The sequence below is a fragment of the Chenopodium quinoa genome, unplaced genomic scaffold (genome assembly GCF_001683475.1).
Source record: "Chenopodium quinoa cultivar QQ74 unplaced genomic scaffold, ASM168347v1, whole genome shotgun sequence".
Lineage (NCBI taxonomy): Eukaryota > Viridiplantae > Streptophyta > Magnoliopsida > Caryophyllales > Amaranthaceae > Chenopodium > Chenopodium quinoa.
Window position 1 is genome coordinate 2,250,040 of NW_018745240.1, and position 19,144 is coordinate 2,269,183.

General features: G+C 34.8%; 1 protein-coding gene across 4 annotated transcripts; it reads right to left on the minus strand.

Annotated features, from left to right (window-relative positions):
• Positions 1-3,872: 3,872 nt before the first annotated feature.
• LOC110711116 (homeobox-DDT domain protein RLT3-like) lies at positions 3,873-18,691 on the minus strand. Of its 4 annotated transcripts, XR_002509271.1 has the most exons (19): positions 18,296-18,691; positions 17,467-17,838; positions 15,741-15,799; positions 14,930-15,085; positions 14,694-14,816; positions 14,465-14,524; positions 14,065-14,287; positions 13,386-13,486; positions 12,885-12,971; positions 12,597-12,728; positions 12,339-12,479; positions 11,670-11,792; positions 11,108-11,554; positions 8,306-8,710; positions 7,584-8,201; positions 6,699-6,803; positions 6,307-6,511; positions 5,404-5,516; positions 3,873-4,517 (listed from the first exon to the last, which is right to left on the minus strand). XR_002509271.1 is itself a non-coding variant. In XM_021889488.1 (18 exons), the coding sequence occupies exons 1-17, from the start codon at positions 18,441-18,443 to the stop codon at positions 6,308-6,310; spliced, it is 3,501 nt and encodes a 1,166-aa protein (XP_021745180.1). In that variant the 5' UTR covers positions 18,444-18,690; the 3' UTR covers positions 3,873-4,517; position 6,307. The 4 variants fall into 4 exon arrangements, 3 of the variants coding, with proteins under 3 accessions (XP_021745180.1, XP_021745179.1, XP_021745181.1); XM_021889488.1 differs by lacking the exon at positions 5,404-5,516 and having other exon boundaries at positions 14,465-14,521; positions 18,296-18,690; XM_021889487.1 differs by lacking the exon at positions 5,404-5,516 and having other exon boundaries at positions 18,296-18,690.
• Positions 18,692-19,144: the final 453 nt, after the last annotated feature.

A 19,144-nucleotide genomic window follows, 5' to 3' on the forward strand; every position in this document is an offset into this window, starting at 1 on the left:
GATTTTCTAATAGCAAAATGTTTGATTTGAATAAACCTCCATCCGATGAAGAGGTTGCGTTCATGGGGGAAGATACATTTGAATTTATTGGACAATATGGAGATACAAATTTTGAAAATTCAATGCAACCTCTTAATAATGCAGAAAAATAAAATAAAATTCATGATCAATCAACTTATAATAGTTTGAGCCATTTGTGGGTTAACTTTTCTTAGTGAAGAATAAGCATGGGTATCTACCAAAATTATAAAGATTGAACTAAAAAACAAGATGGCATAATCATCAGGTGTGATTTCTATTGTCATCGTAGTTGAAATCAACCACTAAAGGAAATTGTCCCAAACAAAGAGCAAAGAAACAAAGTGTCCACTAGATGTAATTGACAAAAATAAAATGGAAACCAATAATGTAATGCTTCATCTATTAAAAAAATAATAAAAAAAAAAAAAATTGTAATGCATCAAGCCCTTCAAGCTTGTAGCCATAGTTTCAATGATTTGCTCATGTGGTTCTGCAAAGTTTCTGACAAATTAGAAGTAAAGAGTTAATAGTTTGATTTTATTATTATTGATCAATAAGTGTATTTATACAAATTTAGGCTCTCACATGACAGAAAGCAATCTTGTTGATATACTATCGTAAAATAAATCCTAAAGTTATATTAACTAAATAATATCTTAACATAAATAATTTTAAATATATTATTTTTAAAATTTTATTAATATGGAAATAATATCACACATATTTATATATATTACACATATTTTACGTTATTGATGATATCTCATATATCTAACAGTTTCTTAGTGCGTGAAAGTTGATGTTACTTATATTCTGGGTTTCGTGAGCTTCTTAATTGATTTTTCTCTGCGACGTTTAACTTTAGTAGTTTCTATTGATATTGAGAGTTCTGAAGTTTTAGGTACTAGAGCTGTGAGGATTTATAGTCGGTTTTTCAAAATTAGAGCAAATGATGTTTAATTTGTAAGGAAAAAAAAAATAAATAACATCTATACTAGACTACTAATCTATTAAAAGGCATTTATAAAAATGTCAATGTGCCATGTAGATCTTTTAAATTACACCATGTCACTCCACAAGCATTTCGTGATGCCACATCACCTACCCAACCTCTCTTTATACCACATCATCACTTAATTAACTTTAATCGTAACGCCACATCACCCAAGCAACCCACATTACTTAATATAAAAATATACGGTTTAGGGGATTCGAACACCCAACCACTTTACCATATTAGCCCATTATCAAGCATGTTATAAATATGAAGAAAAAAAAATGGACATTAGTGTAAACCACATGATTTAATGTTAATTTTAAATTTCAAAATCCTTTTAAAAAATATCTCAATTGCACGATTACCAAAGTAGCAACTCGGGGCACTAGTAGTACTACAAAACCTAAAGAGTAACGTAATATCATTCCGGTTAATTTGCATCCACCTATCTATATTATAATTGTAAAGCTAAGAATTACCCAGTCATTAATCACGAAATTAAGGGACGAATGCAATAAATTATTACATATAAATATTTAAATAATATGATATTTAAAAATATAATATTAACGGATAAATCACAAAAGAAATTCAAAAGAGGTGAGTGAATAGAGAAAAAGTGTAAATAATGCAATTAAAATAACGGATGAAGTAATTAACAAATTACATAAAATTATTTATGAATTAACAAATTACATAAATATTTATAATTATAAAAACAAATTATTTATTCAATAAAAGTATTATCATTATACCCCAGGCCACTAAATATTAGAAACGGCTATGCATTAAAGGCACATTTGATTCAAAAATCAAATTACGGTCACATACTTTTCTTCTCTAGCTACAAAATCGAGTTTAGTAATTACTTGTATAACAATAGTAGTAGTAGAATAGTTGAGTTTAGAAAAAAAATTGAGTATACTAGAATTTGACCCGCCCCGAAAATTGCTGCAATATGGTGGTAGGAGAGGGGATGTTAACAGTGGATATAGGAGGGTCAAAAGAATAGTATGCAACCTAAAAGATTGGGTATCTAAGGTTGTATGATGTTGTGATGTTGTGGTACGAGGGACATGTAAAATAGGGAGAGTAAAGTTAGTTACAATTGTGGCCGGTGCAATAGCTTTTCTCATGTATGAGAATCAAATTTATTCCACGACTTTTGGCATGCTGACTAAGAAGACCCAATTAGGGGCTCTCGTCCAAAAGAACTGGAAAATTCATGTTATGGTGGGAGTAGGTACATTCGTTTCTATTGGTCTTATTGGGGTTTGTACGCTGCTCTGGACAATAAAATGGATGTTGAAAATCCTCAGGAAGCTTATCAGGGTGGTAATGGTAAGGAAGCTAATCAGGGTGGTAATGTTGAAAATCCTCAGGAAGCTAACCGGCCTCCCTCCCCTTCCCCTCCTTCCTCGACAACCCCATTTTTAAGCTTAAAGAAGACAACAATGGAGGAAACTCCATTGAAGCTCACGGAGTTTGTACCAAAATGGGAACCTACTCATTTCTTCACCAAAATGCTCACAATCCAACGCATATTTTCTGTGAAAGAGATTACTCACCAAAACTCTTGGAACGTATATACCTTGAGTATGAACATATGGGGGGGAGTTATGGGGTTTTATATTTAACCATAGCTTATACTGGGAGTACAGAACGCTGTATTTTCCTTTTTATTTATTTTATGCGCAGGACGTCCAGTCACTTCATGTGACATTTGCCTATCCGGTTAGCTCCCGGTGTAGTTTACCTCAATTTATATGGGGCAGGGATTTGGTGAGAAACCCGTTCAATGCGTAATCAAATTAAATAAATAATTCATTTATTTATTAGTTGGTTGCTTGGTATGTTGTATGCTTGTAAACAGGTGCAACAAAGTAAATTGTGTGTTGATAGGATGAAAGCATGTTAGTGTGTTTTTATTACGTTTATGTACTCAGCATTGCTGATTGTATGTTTGTATGTTTGTTTGGCCTTGTCTTTACCTTGGCCCTACGACGATCCATTTCTAATGGCGAGTGGTGGGGACAAGTAGAGAGAAGCTTTTTCAGGTGATGAAACATTTTCATGATGGGCTTGAGTGAGAGCGATTCATGCTTAGTTTTCATAGCTATATTATGTGTTTTATTTGCTTTGAATGTTATTTATTTCATTATGCTCATGAGACTAACATAAATGTTTTCAGTATTGTTTTTTAAGGATCTATAATGGTTCCAAGTTGTAGATTGACTTTGTTTGACTTTACTTTCATTTGGTTTGACTTTTTGAGTTGACTTGTTTTGAATGGTTTTAAATATAGTCTTCCGCGGTGTGTTTTTGATATTTGTCTTAGTCGTTTTCACGGTGGCGGTAATGTCCTAGATTTTCCTATTTCGTATTTTAAAAAGGGCAAAACAGGAATTTTAAAGAAAAGGAATTTCTAGGGTGTTACATTAAATGTAGCAACGGCGACGGTAAAGGTGGGTGTTGCGGTGGTCTGGTTTTTTGGTGGAAGATGAAGATGAAAGATAATGATCTTTGATGGTTGTTGATATTTTTGGGTGACAATATTTAGTTAAATAAGTTAGATTAAGAATTTAATGAAATTTAATTTGGGTAGCAAATTGTGTTTATAAACTCTTTAGTAAGGGTATTTTTGTACTTTCATTGAAAAAAACTTACTAAAAAGGGAAAAAAATGAAAAGTTGCAACTAATGTTTAGCGCCCCTAAATGGCAAAAGTTGCAACTAATATGTAACGAAGGTAATATAAAAATAAACACTATAATATTAACAAAAAACGTGATAATAAACATTATTTAAATTTAATTAGCATGATCCAAAAACAAAAATTGAAAAATGAAACTTTATTTTTTACTTGGCTATATGTATTTTATATTTCTGAAATAAGTTATTTCCATGTTTTTGTTTGGAGCAGATGTACCATCCTCCACGAACCACAGATTGTATATAATCACTTACTTTCGTATTACATCAAGGACTATTATAGGATTATGAAACGAATTGTACTCCCTACTACATGTCTACATTGCCCAAATCAGCATTATCACATTGCCCAAATCAGAACAGTATCTACTCAAAATTTTGGTATGCTTTACAGCACTGTACTACAAGGTTTTCATGGGTATGGATGCTTGCTTTCTAATGCCTATAAACAATTTCAACAAGAGAATGGTGGCATGACGCCATTGCCACAAGTTTCTAAAGTTCTAACTGTACACTACTATCTCTTTAGCCAACCTGCCCAAGATATTCAAAATAATAAGAATGAGCACCTGCAACCCTTCTGTTAGTTCTGTACAAGATTCCCAGCCTTTTTTTTCGAACTTTCCAAGCCTCCGAGCTGTTATCCAAAAAGGGTTCTCTCGTAGAGATCATAGCCTTTTCTGGATCTGAGTGCCACTTGTAAAGTGAACAATTAAATCTTCTACCGGCCCAGCAGTGCACATCTCAGTCGTCATCAGCTGAAACCGCAACTGGGGCTAACTACTGGCCTGGAATAGGCAATTCAATATGGCTCAGTATTAAGTAAACAAACGAAAGCATCAGACACCGAAAGAAAGATGAAAGACAATGGCATATCATGCAGCACAGGATACGTCTATGCAATTCTCAGGGATCATTAAATCCTGACGTCTTTAGCTAGTCATTTCAAAAATCACTAGCTTGTAGAGAGAGGCTCATAAACTTCATCAAACATCATTTTCTACTTCAGCAAGTCAGAACTGGTTGTTATGAGAGAGGATCTTAAACTCTGAGCAAGCTTCTCACAAAATTCCTATAAGCATCTAACTGCTTTTCTCAATACGGCAGCTTATAAACTCCCCATATTGACAACAGCTTTTCAGCTAATTAAACAGCTAAGTTTGCAAAATTCTTCCTATACACCAATTCATCAACTAGCTTAACAGCTGATCAATTACCAACTACAGAGTATCAATCAACAACTAGCATCTTTTCATCAACCTTTGCCAATTTAATATTTGTTTTTCAATGGCAACTGGCAACTTTCATATAAAATCACTCATATTTTTGGCGCCTGAGTCCTAGCCAAACATGCTCTCAAATTTTCTAGGATTATTAGCAGAAAAACACCCCTTGTCCTCCAAATGCAAAAGTAACATTAAGTCACCCTTCAATATTAATATCCTTTTAAGGCAACCCCTTTAAACATTTTCACACAATCGAATGTCAAATGTAATGTAACCACATGTTTATCTAACAAATTATTCTTCCCTTTTTTTTTAAGTTCCCTCCTACTAAATGGACAAATACTATGAATATGGAAATACTGAAAATTGAAATAAATATCAATTATTAATTTTCATGTTAAATTAAACAGCTAAATACCTTGAAATCATTTAACATAGGGAAAATTACCAGAATTAAGGCCTCATTTAAGGTGATTTTCTGCCCCCTATGCCATTGCCTACACACCATTGACCTTTTGCCCAACCCCAACTCAGGAGGGAGAGAGTGTCGATCAAATAGTGCTGCATCAGTGGAAAATCAAGTTTCAGTCGAGCTAGAGATAAAAGTTTTTTTAGGTATATACCAAAAAACCAGGGCCAGGCCAGGGCCTCTGAGAAGGCTGTTGCTGCAGCTGCATATGGCAGTGAGAAGGCAACTCATTATCATGAACCCTTAATCCTAATCTAATGAGGTTGACTTATTACACAGTTGCTCTTCATATCAAGTGCTCTATGCTCTTGTAAACCCAATTTCCACAAAAAATTCTTCACTACTTGATATCCACAATCCTAACTGGCCAACTGTCCTTTGAAACATCTTAATTTCTAAATATATCCCTCAAGGTATTCCAGCACATCCATCTAAACATAAGCATCTCTATTACATTCAGCTTACTAATATGATCCTTCTCAAATGCCCAACTTACTGAACCATATAACAGCACTTGTATAATAGCTGACCTGTAGAATATACAACAATCACTCAATACTCCTAAATCCTAGTTGTACGAATGGTTGAACAAATATGGATCATCCTTTACCAAAATATTAGTGAGAACATCTTATCTACTCACTTTGTAAAGCTAAATACAAAAATTTAGGATGAGAAGCTAGATATATATATCTGTAATCTAATCACTTTCTAAATTTTAATACAAACATCTAATCTAATGTAATGCATAACCACATCTGCAAACCTTAGAGACCGAGAAGCTTTATGTGAAGCACATCCATCTAGAAGACCACAGTATCAATTGAGCTTAGCAAAGGGTAGAAAAAAATGAGAAAAATAAAATAATTTTAGCAAGCATACCTTAAGCAGTTCCAACTACTCTCTCATCTAACTGCAAAGCAATAAAGGCATCCAATTTCACCAGCCATAGTGCAACAGCAGATGAAGTTTGGGGCATATTTTGAAAGTGCGTGACAAAATCTTCGACTGTAGACTCACATTTGTGTATGGCATTGCATTGCAGCACCCAATCCACATTAAGGGAACCAACAAAATCACCAAGAACCTATTATGCAGTAAGCAGGGAAACAATCAGTGGGAAAAAATATACATAGATATAGAAAAGCACCAACAAGAATGATATAAAGTGAAGAGAAAACGAGGAAGCAATAGATCATATATATATATATATATATATATATATATATATATATATATATATATATATATATATATATATATATGTTGCATACCTGTAAAAGCTCATGTAATGAAGAGGTGCGTCTGAGCCGCCTGACCCAAAGCTTGTAAGCAGATTTTTTCCATGCCCCAATCAGCGCACCTTCTGGCATAAACATCTGTAAGACAAATGTTAGTTCAGAACCATAAAAGAGATCTGAACATCTTCCAAAGGGCTTATTTGTCATAACTAAACAGATAAGTCATTATATGTATACTCTGTTAAATAAAAAAAAAAATTGGGTGAGTCGGACTCACGGTGAGTCCAATATATCTGACAATAATAATCTAATATCTGACAATAATATTCTAATATATGACATTGATATTCTAATATTTGACATTAATAATCTAATATCTGACATTAGATTATTAGATTATTAATGTCAGATATTAGATTATTACTATCATATATTAGAATACAACTATCAGATATTTGAATATTATTGTCAGATATATTGGACTCACGGTATGTTCGGTCTCACGCAAAAGCTTATCTAAATAAAATTATATGTTTTACAAAGGTGGAGCAAGATTCTAACAAATCAAGCAAAGAGATGGGAGAAATGAAGGGCACTAATCACATGTTACATCCGAAAGTGCATAACAGGGATATCCACGATCACTTAGCCCATATAAGCCAAAAGCCTACCCTCTTCAACAAAGAAGCTTGAATGTAAAGCCAGTCACATAAGACTAATTAACCAAATAATCTAGACACAAAACAGTAAATAATACAATAGACTGTTTGGTTCATGCAAGGAAAAGAAATCAAGAACAGGAATACTATTTCCAATATTTTTTTTTGTTCGGTTCAACCAGGGAATTCAAGGTAGTCAAATAATATGTTGGCCAAACACCTAAGGTCACTTAATAAGTTTGGACAGCAATAAACGCACCTCAATCACATGGATTGCAGCTTTGAGAGCCTGTAGCTTTGATGGTAAAACTTTATGCATTGGGCAGATATCAGCATCTTCACGAGCATGACATTTAGCCACATGGATAGCATACTTTTCTTCAAGATCAAAGTCAAGCTCAAATGTTGTATGGCATGCCTTACAGTGCCTCTCATCTCGCCAATACAGATCATTACAACTTCCACATCTTGTCCATGAATCAAAAAATGACCGCTTCCCACGTCTAACAGCATGAAGATTGGAGTAAAAGTTGTTCCATATCCACGAGTCATAAGCTTGAAGGCGTTCATATTTCTTTTTTTCCTCTTCTACCGTTTTCTCAAATATGAAAGGTGCAGCACCAGATGATGTAACAGCATTAAATGAAGTCTCACCCAATGAATGGTTATCTATTTCAGATATGGGTGACAAGCTATCTTCATTGGTCCTATCTATTTCAGAGAGACCAGATTGTGTTGATTGGCTGACATTAAAATCAGCTGGTACCCTGCTCATCATTTCTTCAGCAAGAAATGTCATACGCTTTTCCAATGATGCCAACAGGGCTGCCTCTCTCCTACCTTGACCATTCAAAGAAGCCAACAAACCATATAGAGCCTGCAACCAAATTAAGTAGAAAAACATTCAAGACATAAGATAAAAGAAAAAAGGAAATAGAGGAGATGGAACTTAACACGGAAAATAGAAATATGTAATGTCACCTCTTCGCTATCAATCACTTGCCACTGACCATCTTCAGAAGATTCAACATAGATTTGTTTATGTCCAGGATCATCAGCATCACAAGGACCCAAGAAGAGCCAGTATCTGTTATACCTGCGATCAGAACCCAAAAAAATTGTTTGAATTGGATGTAGAGCATCTCCATTTCCTACACCATTGAGGCCTTTTTTCATGCTAGAATATCTATCTTCTTTGCAAACCGTTGATAACACCACTGATGAATCAACAGCACAATTATCTGAAGACAGACGCCTGCTATCTGTAACATCGCCAAAGGATGAGGTAAGCAAGCTAGGTCGCTTTACTGTAGATCGCTTTATTTTTCCTCCAGATCCATGCTGATAAATCCTTGGAACACATTCTGCAAGTACTGCCGACGGATCCTACAAAGCAACCACAGATTTAGTATAAATAAATAATAAACTTTAGAAAATAGCCAAGAAACATAAAGTAATCATGTCAACTTATTCTCCTGAGGAACTAGATACCTATATCACCTAGGGGGTCAGAACTGCTAACATAGTAGGGGATTGATTGCTGGTCTTCTTTCGGAATTAAATAAGGTTGGGGACTTAATGAGTGACTAATATATAAATCAATGAATTGAAGAATAATCATGAGTCTCAACCAAGATACAAACCATTCATATAACAACACCAGTGTTTAACCATTAAGCAAAATCAGGCCTTTTGTAAAGACATGCAAATTTCATGGATTGACATCATAAACTTGTTAGCATTCTATACCATTCTGGCACAACACAAGCACCATAATACAATTCTTAAAAGTATGAGCAATCCAAGTCTACACAATGTAAGATACAGATTGTGAACATTTCCAAACTAATGCAATCATTTTATTCTTTTATATTATATCTATGTCACAGCTATCTACCAGGTGAAACCTTCTCTCAACAAGACTACAAAGTAAGAGAAAAAGGAAACTAAATAACACAACTAGCAGTGACAGAAGCAGAGAGAAATACGTATGCAATTAAAGCAAAAAGTTACAAATATCAATAAGTGAAAACTTTAATTTAAGAATTGTTTCTAACACCTAAGAGTCATAATTAAAAACTTCTACCTCATAGACTCATAGAGAATTGGTTCTTTCATAATGGTAGGTTGAAAACAAGAAGTTTTGCAAATTCAAGAAGTTCTGAGTGTCACATCAAGATGTTGACCACTTTCGAAATTGTGAAAACAAGTAGGGATCAATGTATGAAAAGGCTCAAGGCGCATAAATGCAACTGTGCACCTCATTCAAATGAGGCACATTAAATAAAAAGCAAAAAGTATTCTAAAACATTAAGCTGTGTGACGCAAGCTGTGCATCACAGTGCGGTGCATCTATGGTGTGCCTCGCCAACAATGACAAATAGATGAGGCACATTAAATAAAAAGCAAAAAATATTCTAATATATTAAGCTGTGTGACGCAAGCTGTGCACCACAGTGCGGTGCATCTATGGTGTGCCTCGCCAACAATGACGAATAGATAAGGCGCAGCTCATGGCCTATGTCGCCTTGCACCTCAGTGAGCCTATAGACTGGTAGGGATAGAAGGTACTCCTACCATCCATGTTATAGAATATGTAAAATGAAAGTTCTGCAGTCAACTACAAATAATTACTATCTTCTTGAAACAACATACCTTAGAAAGGGATTTAGCCAGGCAAACTTTTCAAACTCATGAAACAGAGATGTCAAGAAACGCCAATCAGTGGGGGCATTTTGCACAGAGAGGCTTGGACAAAACGAAAGCTTTTGACCCATCTAGATGTTTGACCGATCAAAACCTCTAATGTTAGTGTTTGGTAAAGTGAGGTTCGGAAGAGTTTTTTGGACCTAAACATCCAATTTTGAAAAGGCTACAAAAGGGGAAATAAATATTCTATCCAAAAGTTCTTCAAATATACACTTTTTATCATGGGTTCTCAAAACATCAATAATCAATTATGCAAAATCCTTATTGGTAAGGGAATTCTATAAGCTAATGGCGATTGCCTCTTTTTTATAATGGGAGTAATTTTATAAATGAGCAGCAGTAAGTGCAGACTGCAGAGGATAAATCGTCCTCATAACAGTAAAAAAACAGATCATACATTTGCCCATATCCGTTGAGTATTCCCCACTGAGTAATTCTTAAATTCCCCAGTTGTCTTAGCCCACAAAAATAGCTAATTAAGTAATCCTATTATACAATACATCATCACTCAAAGTGGTTCTCTTAAACATTCGCTATTATAAACACAAGCACTACAGAATAAAAGCATTTTGCCACAATATCTTCTCTTTGGCCACCATAACCCACAAAACAATTGCAACAGATCCAGAACAGTACATGAGATTATCCAATACTCTTCATGCAAAGCAAAAATCCCCCTCCAACCTTACTACGAAGGAACTGTGAGCACGTCTCCATATTAGTACAAAACTTACGCATATCAGGCTTTAACAAAATACTTTACTTACAAATAAGCAAAACAGCTAATACAATCAGTTAAGTCATACCAGCTACTATAAAAAGGCTATCAGCAGCTAACCACTAATGGCCAAAAAGAGCCATATAAGATGTAATTTAAGTATGTTATGTTGCATTTAAAGTTGGAGCACATAACATACAATGAAAGTAGTAGTACTTTGTTTGGGAAGAAGCTAGGGAGACAGCTTGTTTATGACTGTGTAGGCCTTTCAAAGGAAACAAACTAACAAAAGGCATGGAAAAAATGAAACAATGAAGATTGAAGTTATGATCAAAATATAAGTCATTATAACATACCTCCATCCTAATGCTAGATCCAGCCCTTACAAGATCAATAAGAGCTAGTAAGGCATTCAGCTTCTCCTCAATGCTTAGGTCCGAATATTCTCCCTCCATGAGACCTAACAGCCATGACTCCCCAGGATGACTTTCGTCAATTACAGAGGAAAGACTCAATGGATTACTTTCAGGAGACAGATGACCCATATTAGGCCTTGAAGAAGATATTCCAGAGTCACAGTCTGCATTATTACTAAGAGAATTGGAAAGCCTGGATTCATCATCAATGCTTCCACAATCTTCGTTATCCGACAGAGCATCTTCATCTTTCTTCATGATTGATGCTAAACGTAGACGATATGTGGAAGACGATATTTTTTCAAATAATGTTATATCACTAGCCAATATTGAGCAAATTGAATCTTCAAGTTCATCTTCTGTTTTCCCCAGATTCAAGTCCACAATCTACAAGACAAAACCACAATATCATAATTCAGTATTGCGTAACTACAAAGTGACACATGTTTGCAACCACATCAGACAGATGAAGATTGGTATACACTAAAACTCATAGACACACCTGTGAAGATTTTGCCAACTCAGTGACCTTCATTCCACTGTTCCCTTGCTCAAACAAAATGCTAAAAAGTTTTCCCTTCAATGTATCAGGCTGCAATCCGTACTTGGCCATGTGATCTGTTTCCTGGGAAAAAAAAAAGACATATATATCCAAAAACATCAGTTCATGAAAGCATAGATGCTTGTAATGCATAATATAAAAAAGAGATATGACATTTGATAAACACATACATCTGAGCCACAACTCCTGGAAATCAAACCTTGAGAAACAAATATAGATAGTGACTACACAGCGTAGAGCCCTTAGGCTATGCAAGATTTATGCTAAACAGAATCAATCATATACAACATCAGCATCACTTTGTAGTTGAAGAGAAATTAGTAAAGTGGGTTCAAAAACTATCTGGTAGAAGAGATAGTTAGATTTAATTATATCCTTTTCAGTTCTAGATCACTCACTTATAGCCAGAGCCTAAATGCTAGCAAAAATACCAAGAAAACTGCCTCATCAATTCTTGCCCCACAATAATTGGGCCAATCTGAAAAAATGGGGAAGAAAACAACAGCCTAAACTAATAAAATGCATTTTCAACACTAAAGACATAGCAATAGCGTATTAGAGCAACACAAATTCATCTCGTTTGCCAAGGAACAGCACAAAGCCACAAACCTTGGTAAGGCATCCTTTACTTTGGTTACCATCTCTTGATCCAAATCCAGCAGCAATCAGGACTTGTCGCAATATATCAGTCCATGTCAAAGGATTCAGAGATGTCTTCCAAAAGTTCACAACAGAATCCTGTGTCTCAGTCTGCCACATTACAAATTAACAATTACTTGAGCTATTTTTCTGAGCAGCAAAAATACAAAAACATGATGCAGATTCACATCATGCTGGAATAGCATCCCTTCCAAAAGCTAGACTTACCATATGAAGCAAATTCAGAAACATGCCGTTTTTATTTGAATGTATGGAAAGCTCATTAGAAATCTCATTTTGAATATCAGACAGCAACAGTCCAAGGAGGCATACATGTAGTTTCCCTAGTAATGAGGAATCCTGAAAGCCAATTAGAGGTGGTCAAAATTTTATCTTTTAATATCTCAACTTATTATTGAGATGCAAGATGTGACATGCTACAAAAGTCAAAGAAAAAGTGGAGCAATCTAATTGGTAATAGTCAAATTTTGCAGCAAGGAAAACAGAGTAACTCACCTTATCATGAAATGCCTTTGCAAAATCATCAAGGGTAAATGGATAAAGATCTAGCATTACAGCATAAGTATACAGAAAGTGAAGAGCCTGTTCACAAATATAATATTCATCAATACAAAGTTCAAGACATCTGAAACAAATCAAGTACAAAGATCAGAACCCCAGCAAAGATCTCAACATATTCCTTAATAATGCTTTTATTCATTAGGATAGCTAAACAAACATCAATGTAAACATAAAGTGTCTATAAGCATTGTAAATGCATATATTCTTAACTAAGACAGCAACATATGGAAGCTCACTTGGCACTTTAAAAACATAACACCTAGTACCATAGAAAATACTAAAAAATATCTAAACAAACAAATTATACCTTTAAGGATCTTTACAGTCACTTAATAACAAACAAGACTATTACATTCAGAATATTATCAATTCATTTCATTGTTGGATGTATGCATCTATATCTTAAATTCGGAAAGAACAATCATACTAATATACCTTAAAAAGTTTCTTCTCAAGCTCCAAGGAAGAGTTCCAAGGTTGCATATGGAACGGCTTTCTCATTCTAACAGATTCAGGCGGGAACTTAGGCAGAAGACCTGTTTACAACAAAGCATTGGTAGTCTGTAATGGAAAGAAAATAGTAGTTTTTTATAAACTCTCAATCATCCAAAAAATTGATTCACACTTGAGCTAATAACAGAGAATAGGAATACTTACTAGACGCATGATTGAAATAATTGGGAATACATAGACAGAGAATAAAACTAAATCAGAATTTTGAAGGGAAAAAACAAGATATAATACCTACAAGGGCATTCGATATCTCTGCCATCTTCAGTTTTTGGTTTTAGGATATTAATTCATTTGATATATGTTGATATATGTTGAACAATAAACTTAAAATTAGTTAGATTAATCGTGTCAGCTTTGAAAACTAACAAAAATCTGGAAACTTTTGGTTTTCATAATCTCTTTTAATCTTATTCATTTTCAAAGAAACTGATATATCAAAATGAAATGAACAGGCTCTAAGTTATCGGTTTTAATTTTTTATAACAAATGAAATTGAAGTTCATGTTGGGACGCCACAAAATGGTAATTGTGAACTTTGAAGCTCTATAAGAGGCAGAGTAAGCAAATAGTTGCCATTTTTTAGGGAAAAGAATTAACAAACCTTTGCAAAGAGAACAACCATTATTTCCAATCTTCCCACCATTAGCAAAGTGAGCACCACAAGTTAGTGGATTTGGTCCAGCTTGGAGCTCCCTCAGCTCAAGCTCTTCATCATCTGCCTTTGTTGGAAATGAACAGAGATTTTCGTCATGGCTAGCTAAATCCAAAGCAATTTTGCAACAATCTTTGCGTGCCTTCTGAGTTTCTTTCTGACTAGAATCAACCTGATACATGCCAGGATAAGTTACTAAAGTCCTTCCTGGCAATACTAGTACTAGATCGTTCCATGCAAAATTGAACAGGTTTACCTATCTACGTTGATACATGCCAGGATAAGTTACTAAAGTCCTTCCTGGCAATACTAGTACTAGCTCGTTCCATGCAAAATTGAACAGGCTTACCTTTCTACGTTGAGGAATAGGTTTCTTCTTTTCCTGCACTTTGTTCACTGACCTTCTCTGCTGGTTCAAGTAAAATAGAGCAAAATAAAAAACTCAATATTCCATATAATTGGACATAAAGCTGCAAACATTTTCTTAAAAATTTAAACTAATCTCATAGCAATGATTTTCCAGCTACCAAAGAGCATAGCACAACAAATATAATCCAAAATCTAGATATATCACGTACAGCAGCTATTTTCCGTCTCAATGGTCTCCTCTTGGAATCAGGATTCGCCAGCTGTGAAGCAGTCATAAATCCTTTGCCCATGCCGTATGTTTTTCCCGGTTGACTATTTTTACGTGCAAGCACCTATGAAAAGGAATAGATGATGGAAATGAACAGTAATGTCAATAGGTTGAGAGGGGGGGGGGAATATAAAAGCCACACAATTATCAAGCATAAAAATTGATTTGTTCCAGCACCTTTCCTCTTTTGGTTGCTCCTACATTATCTCGAAAAGAAGCAAGATAATTCACCAGCTGCAAGTCTGACATCAGACCTTTCCCCTTTCCGTGCTTCTTCATAGGAGTTTTCATTCGATTCCATTGCTCAGCCTCTAAAACAGCTGACTTTGTCACCTAGAATTGAAGCTAGTCACAATTAAATGCCATGTGCTTCGTAGTCAATTTGTCAAGTAGTGCATTATGTTTGGAGGAAGCTGATCAGAATTCACCCCCTTTTCGGTCTTGGAATTCTTTTAAGATTTAAAGGGGATAAAGAAAGGCTGCAGAGGCACAATAATTTAATGGCACTTTATGTTGTTTATGAATTTTCACTTATCATTTCAAGAACCACCTTATTTTGTGATTTGGTAGGGGGCAAGGATAACTTAGCTTCAGCTTCCTTTTAAGTTAAAGCAGCGGGACACCTAGGACTTTCAAAATTAAATTCAAAAGACACCTTTTTTCCTTTGTCTTAAACTTCGTGAAGAACTCCATTCTATCTCAAAAAATTGGATTTATTGCTTTTATTTAAGGAAAGCTTGCCCTGTTACCTTGTACTCACTGTTTGCTGACAACATATATATTCTTTATTCATGAAAAAAATTACAAATCAAAAATAATTAGAGAATACAAAGAAAGTAGACAAGTTGTTTACAGAATAGCAAACAAAACAACAAATTTAACCCAATAATCTTTTCCTTGGATAAAATAAAACAACATAAATTAAAAATGCCAAATCAGACAATATGCCATCTTCATTCATTCTATAAAAACTAAATTTTGCCCTTACCTTCCTCCTTTTTAAGGCCCTTTGTTCACCTTGACATGCAACCTCACAACATCTTCTATCTGGTCAACACCAAGAAGTAAAAAGAATGACCATTGAGGGGGAAGCAGGGATGAAAATACAAGATTAATACTATATCTCTAAAATTTATAAACCGCATATTGGCGAGTGCCTACACATGAATGAGCATGTGAATAATTACAGAAATAGATGAATGAAACCAACAGCTACTGCTTGAATTGCAGTGAGATTAATTGATTTTGTTCCTTATTTCTTTAAGAATAAAATATTGAAATCCAGATATGTATAAAAGTGATTGACTACGATAAGGGATCACAAATACTGATACTATTAGTCATCTAAGCTTTCACATCTTTCTAATTGGATACATCATTTTTTTACTATGTTTAACTGGTGATACAGCACCAAAAGGCTGCCGAGATCCATCAGCTTGTTTATTTCCTTTTTCCAAAGATTGTGACAAAAGGCTGTACTAATGAGACACCGAGGAGATGCCCATCTACAATAAGAGGTACACATAGCACAAAAGCACTATGATGTAACTTCATCCATAGAACTAATAAAGAGCCCGGCACTGTATATGGTTATCAGTCTTATCACATGAACTCTAGCATGCAAAAGTTTGTCATATCATCTTTGCCCTCATCACCCCCCCCCCACACCCCTCTCCTCTGCTGAGCCAGGTTTCAGCAAACCAGGAAAGGAGTGAAGGAGTTAAAGAGAAATGAGTGAAGTCCATATAATGGGTTATCCTTCCTGAGTGCCTACAATACAGAAAGAAGAGCTAAATCCTAAACTCAACAAGCTTCTGTCCGTTATACAAGAATTGAAACATAAGTCTTCCACAAGATTCAGTGCCATTTCTGTCAGTTTCTCTCTGTGCTATCTTGAACACTCTAACAGTGAGGCTCTATATTTTGATATCAATTTATTTAGGCATTTGACAGATTTTACTTAGTAGCAAGAGCACCTACCCCCATCCTATCTTTTAACACTTGTAAATTTATATTTGCTTCAAAATATAATCTTCTAGCACTATTATCTTCTTCATCGATAATTTGGCCCACATTAAGTATTACAGGTGTAACAGGAATTTAGTCAATATTTCAATGCCAAGAGCAACAAGAAAGGGACTCAGGAGACAATCTAATCACAAACTACATACCAAAAAGAGTAACAGCTCCACTAGAAACAACATTCAGCTATAGAAAATTCACAAAATTCATTATCTGAAATTCAGAAGTAATTTTAGGAAAACGAAAAATCTACTCACAACCTAAATAGTTAGAAATAGCCATTCTTTGTTCTAAATTGTAACTTCCAAGGTTAGCAAGGCAACCAAAGATTAATATGTGAGTGACTAGAAGAATGTATCAGACTTAAATTTTATTTCAGTATGGCAAGAATTTATCCCAACAGAAAAATTAGATGCCTAAAAATGAAAATGTCTCGCATGACATCTCAGTTCAGTATCAGTATATGGAAAAGAAAACACTACAATACTATGTAGATAGCAAGAAAGGGTGCAGAAAAAGAAAGAAATGAGATGATTAACTCCAAACAAAGCTTAACATTTATCCAAGTCCACACCAAGACCAAAATACTTCAGGCGAAAAAAACATTTCACAAGACTAAAAGATTGGTAAGGCATGCCACGGAAAAAAAGTTAAATATAACATAGCTGTAACTTCCAATAGCAAAGACTGACCTGGAATATCGTTGCAGCCTTGAAATGATGTTTCAGGAAGAGGATCAAACTCCACACCAAGGGGAGGACCATCTTTCCTGAATATCTTCTTAAATATATGATCTGACGAATACAACATATCTTGAATTAGACCTGGTCTAATTGTAAAATCCCCGTGCTCTCCTAGCTCTAAACTCGACAAATTCTTCTTTTTCTTCATTTTACTCTTCCCCTTTGCTGTGCTCTGCACAGACCTATTTACTCCTATATTTCTGCCAGCATCTGGATTATCTCTTCGACGCCGCTCAACATACCATCTCCTCACCTGCTCATAAGTCAGCCCTAAAGCTGAACTATAGTCTTCCAGTCTACTCCGCGTCGGGTTTTTATCATCTGTTCAACGAATTACCCAAATAATCATCTTAAACTCACTAATTCCCCAGTACACTACCAATAAACAACTCAAACAGTAGTCAATAGTCATCCAATCAAGTCAAAATGAGCAGAAATTCCCGAATAATAGACTAATCCACAAATTACAGCTCAATTACTAATAAATCCAATACAAAAACAAAATAATAACGATTATCGCATTTTTCCAGAGCACGGACTTGAAACGGACAAAATTGAGTGAACAAGCAAGAATAATCAAATTCCTAAAAATGTCAACAAAAATTAAGTTCACGTAGTGAATTTTGAAAAAATTCAGGAATAATTAATCAATTAAAGTACAACAACTACCAAAATTGCAATAATTAAACAGAAATGAGTGACAAATTAGCAAATAACTTGACGAAAATTTCAAATTAAATTCAAAAATGAGTTACAGAAATCAACGGTAACAAATTACCAATGTACAAATACTCCAAAGTTTGAATTTGAAGAGGATTCTTCCTGAACAAAGTATATCCAACATCGTCGTCTTCGTCGAAGTCATTGAGACTGGTTGTAGGAGAGAGAGTGAATGCTCCATTGTTATGATGAAATTGAGCGGCCATTAAAGTTGAAGAAATTCAATGAAGAAGATAATAATTGTGAAGTTTAATTGAGGTTTTGCATAGTCGCCATTTTTAACGTCATAAAATAATTTGAAGAAGAACGAAGAAGAAGAAGGGTTGTTTGTTGGTGGTGAGTTTAGGGTTTTAGGCTTTAGGGGTTTTACATCATCCTTATTTTAGAGCTAACAACGGAAAATATCTCATTTTCTTTTTATTGGGGGTTTTGTAACGTGGAATTATCTCGTTTTTTCTATCTTCTCTTCTTGCAAAAATGAATATGGTGGCCACATATACGGATATACCCGTTGTGACCTAGAAATTTTTGTGAAGTAAAAAGAGGTATAGAAAAATAGAAAAATAAAAGTATTATGAACTTGGAAGGCTTCCTAACAAGGGTAATGCATTGGGGAAAAAAAATTAAGGCTAAACTGCTAAATGAATCTATTAAAGTGACTGACACTTGGTGTAACACCTTCTATGGCGCTCTCAAGTCGAAAGTTGAGTAGAACGAAATCTTCTATATATGAGAGTTGATACCTAAACCAAGTAAAGCCCTTTAGGGTAGGACTTCTGCATTAGACCAAAGCAAATCCTTGCGGTTAGGGTCTTGTGAGGACCTCAACATGGGGTTTTTGTATCACCCTAGAAATTTCTTTCCTTTAAAAATACCTATTTTGCCATTTTAAAATACGAAGTAGGAA

Excerpts from the sequence above, each read along its gene's own strand:
- LOC110711116 (XM_021889487.1), bottom strand. The coding sequence starts at position 18,443 with ATGGCCGCTCAATTTCATCATAACAATGGAGCATTCACTCTCTCTCCT. Across the intron at positions 12,729-12,884 it reads CAAAGGCATTTCATGATAAG|GATTCCTCATTACTAGGGAA; the intron begins GTGAGTTACTCT and ends ATTGGCTTTCAG. Across the intron at positions 8,202-8,305 it reads AAGTGATTGATAGCGAAGAG|GCTCTATATGGTTTGTTGGC; the intron begins GTGACATTACAT and ends ATTTGGTTGCAG.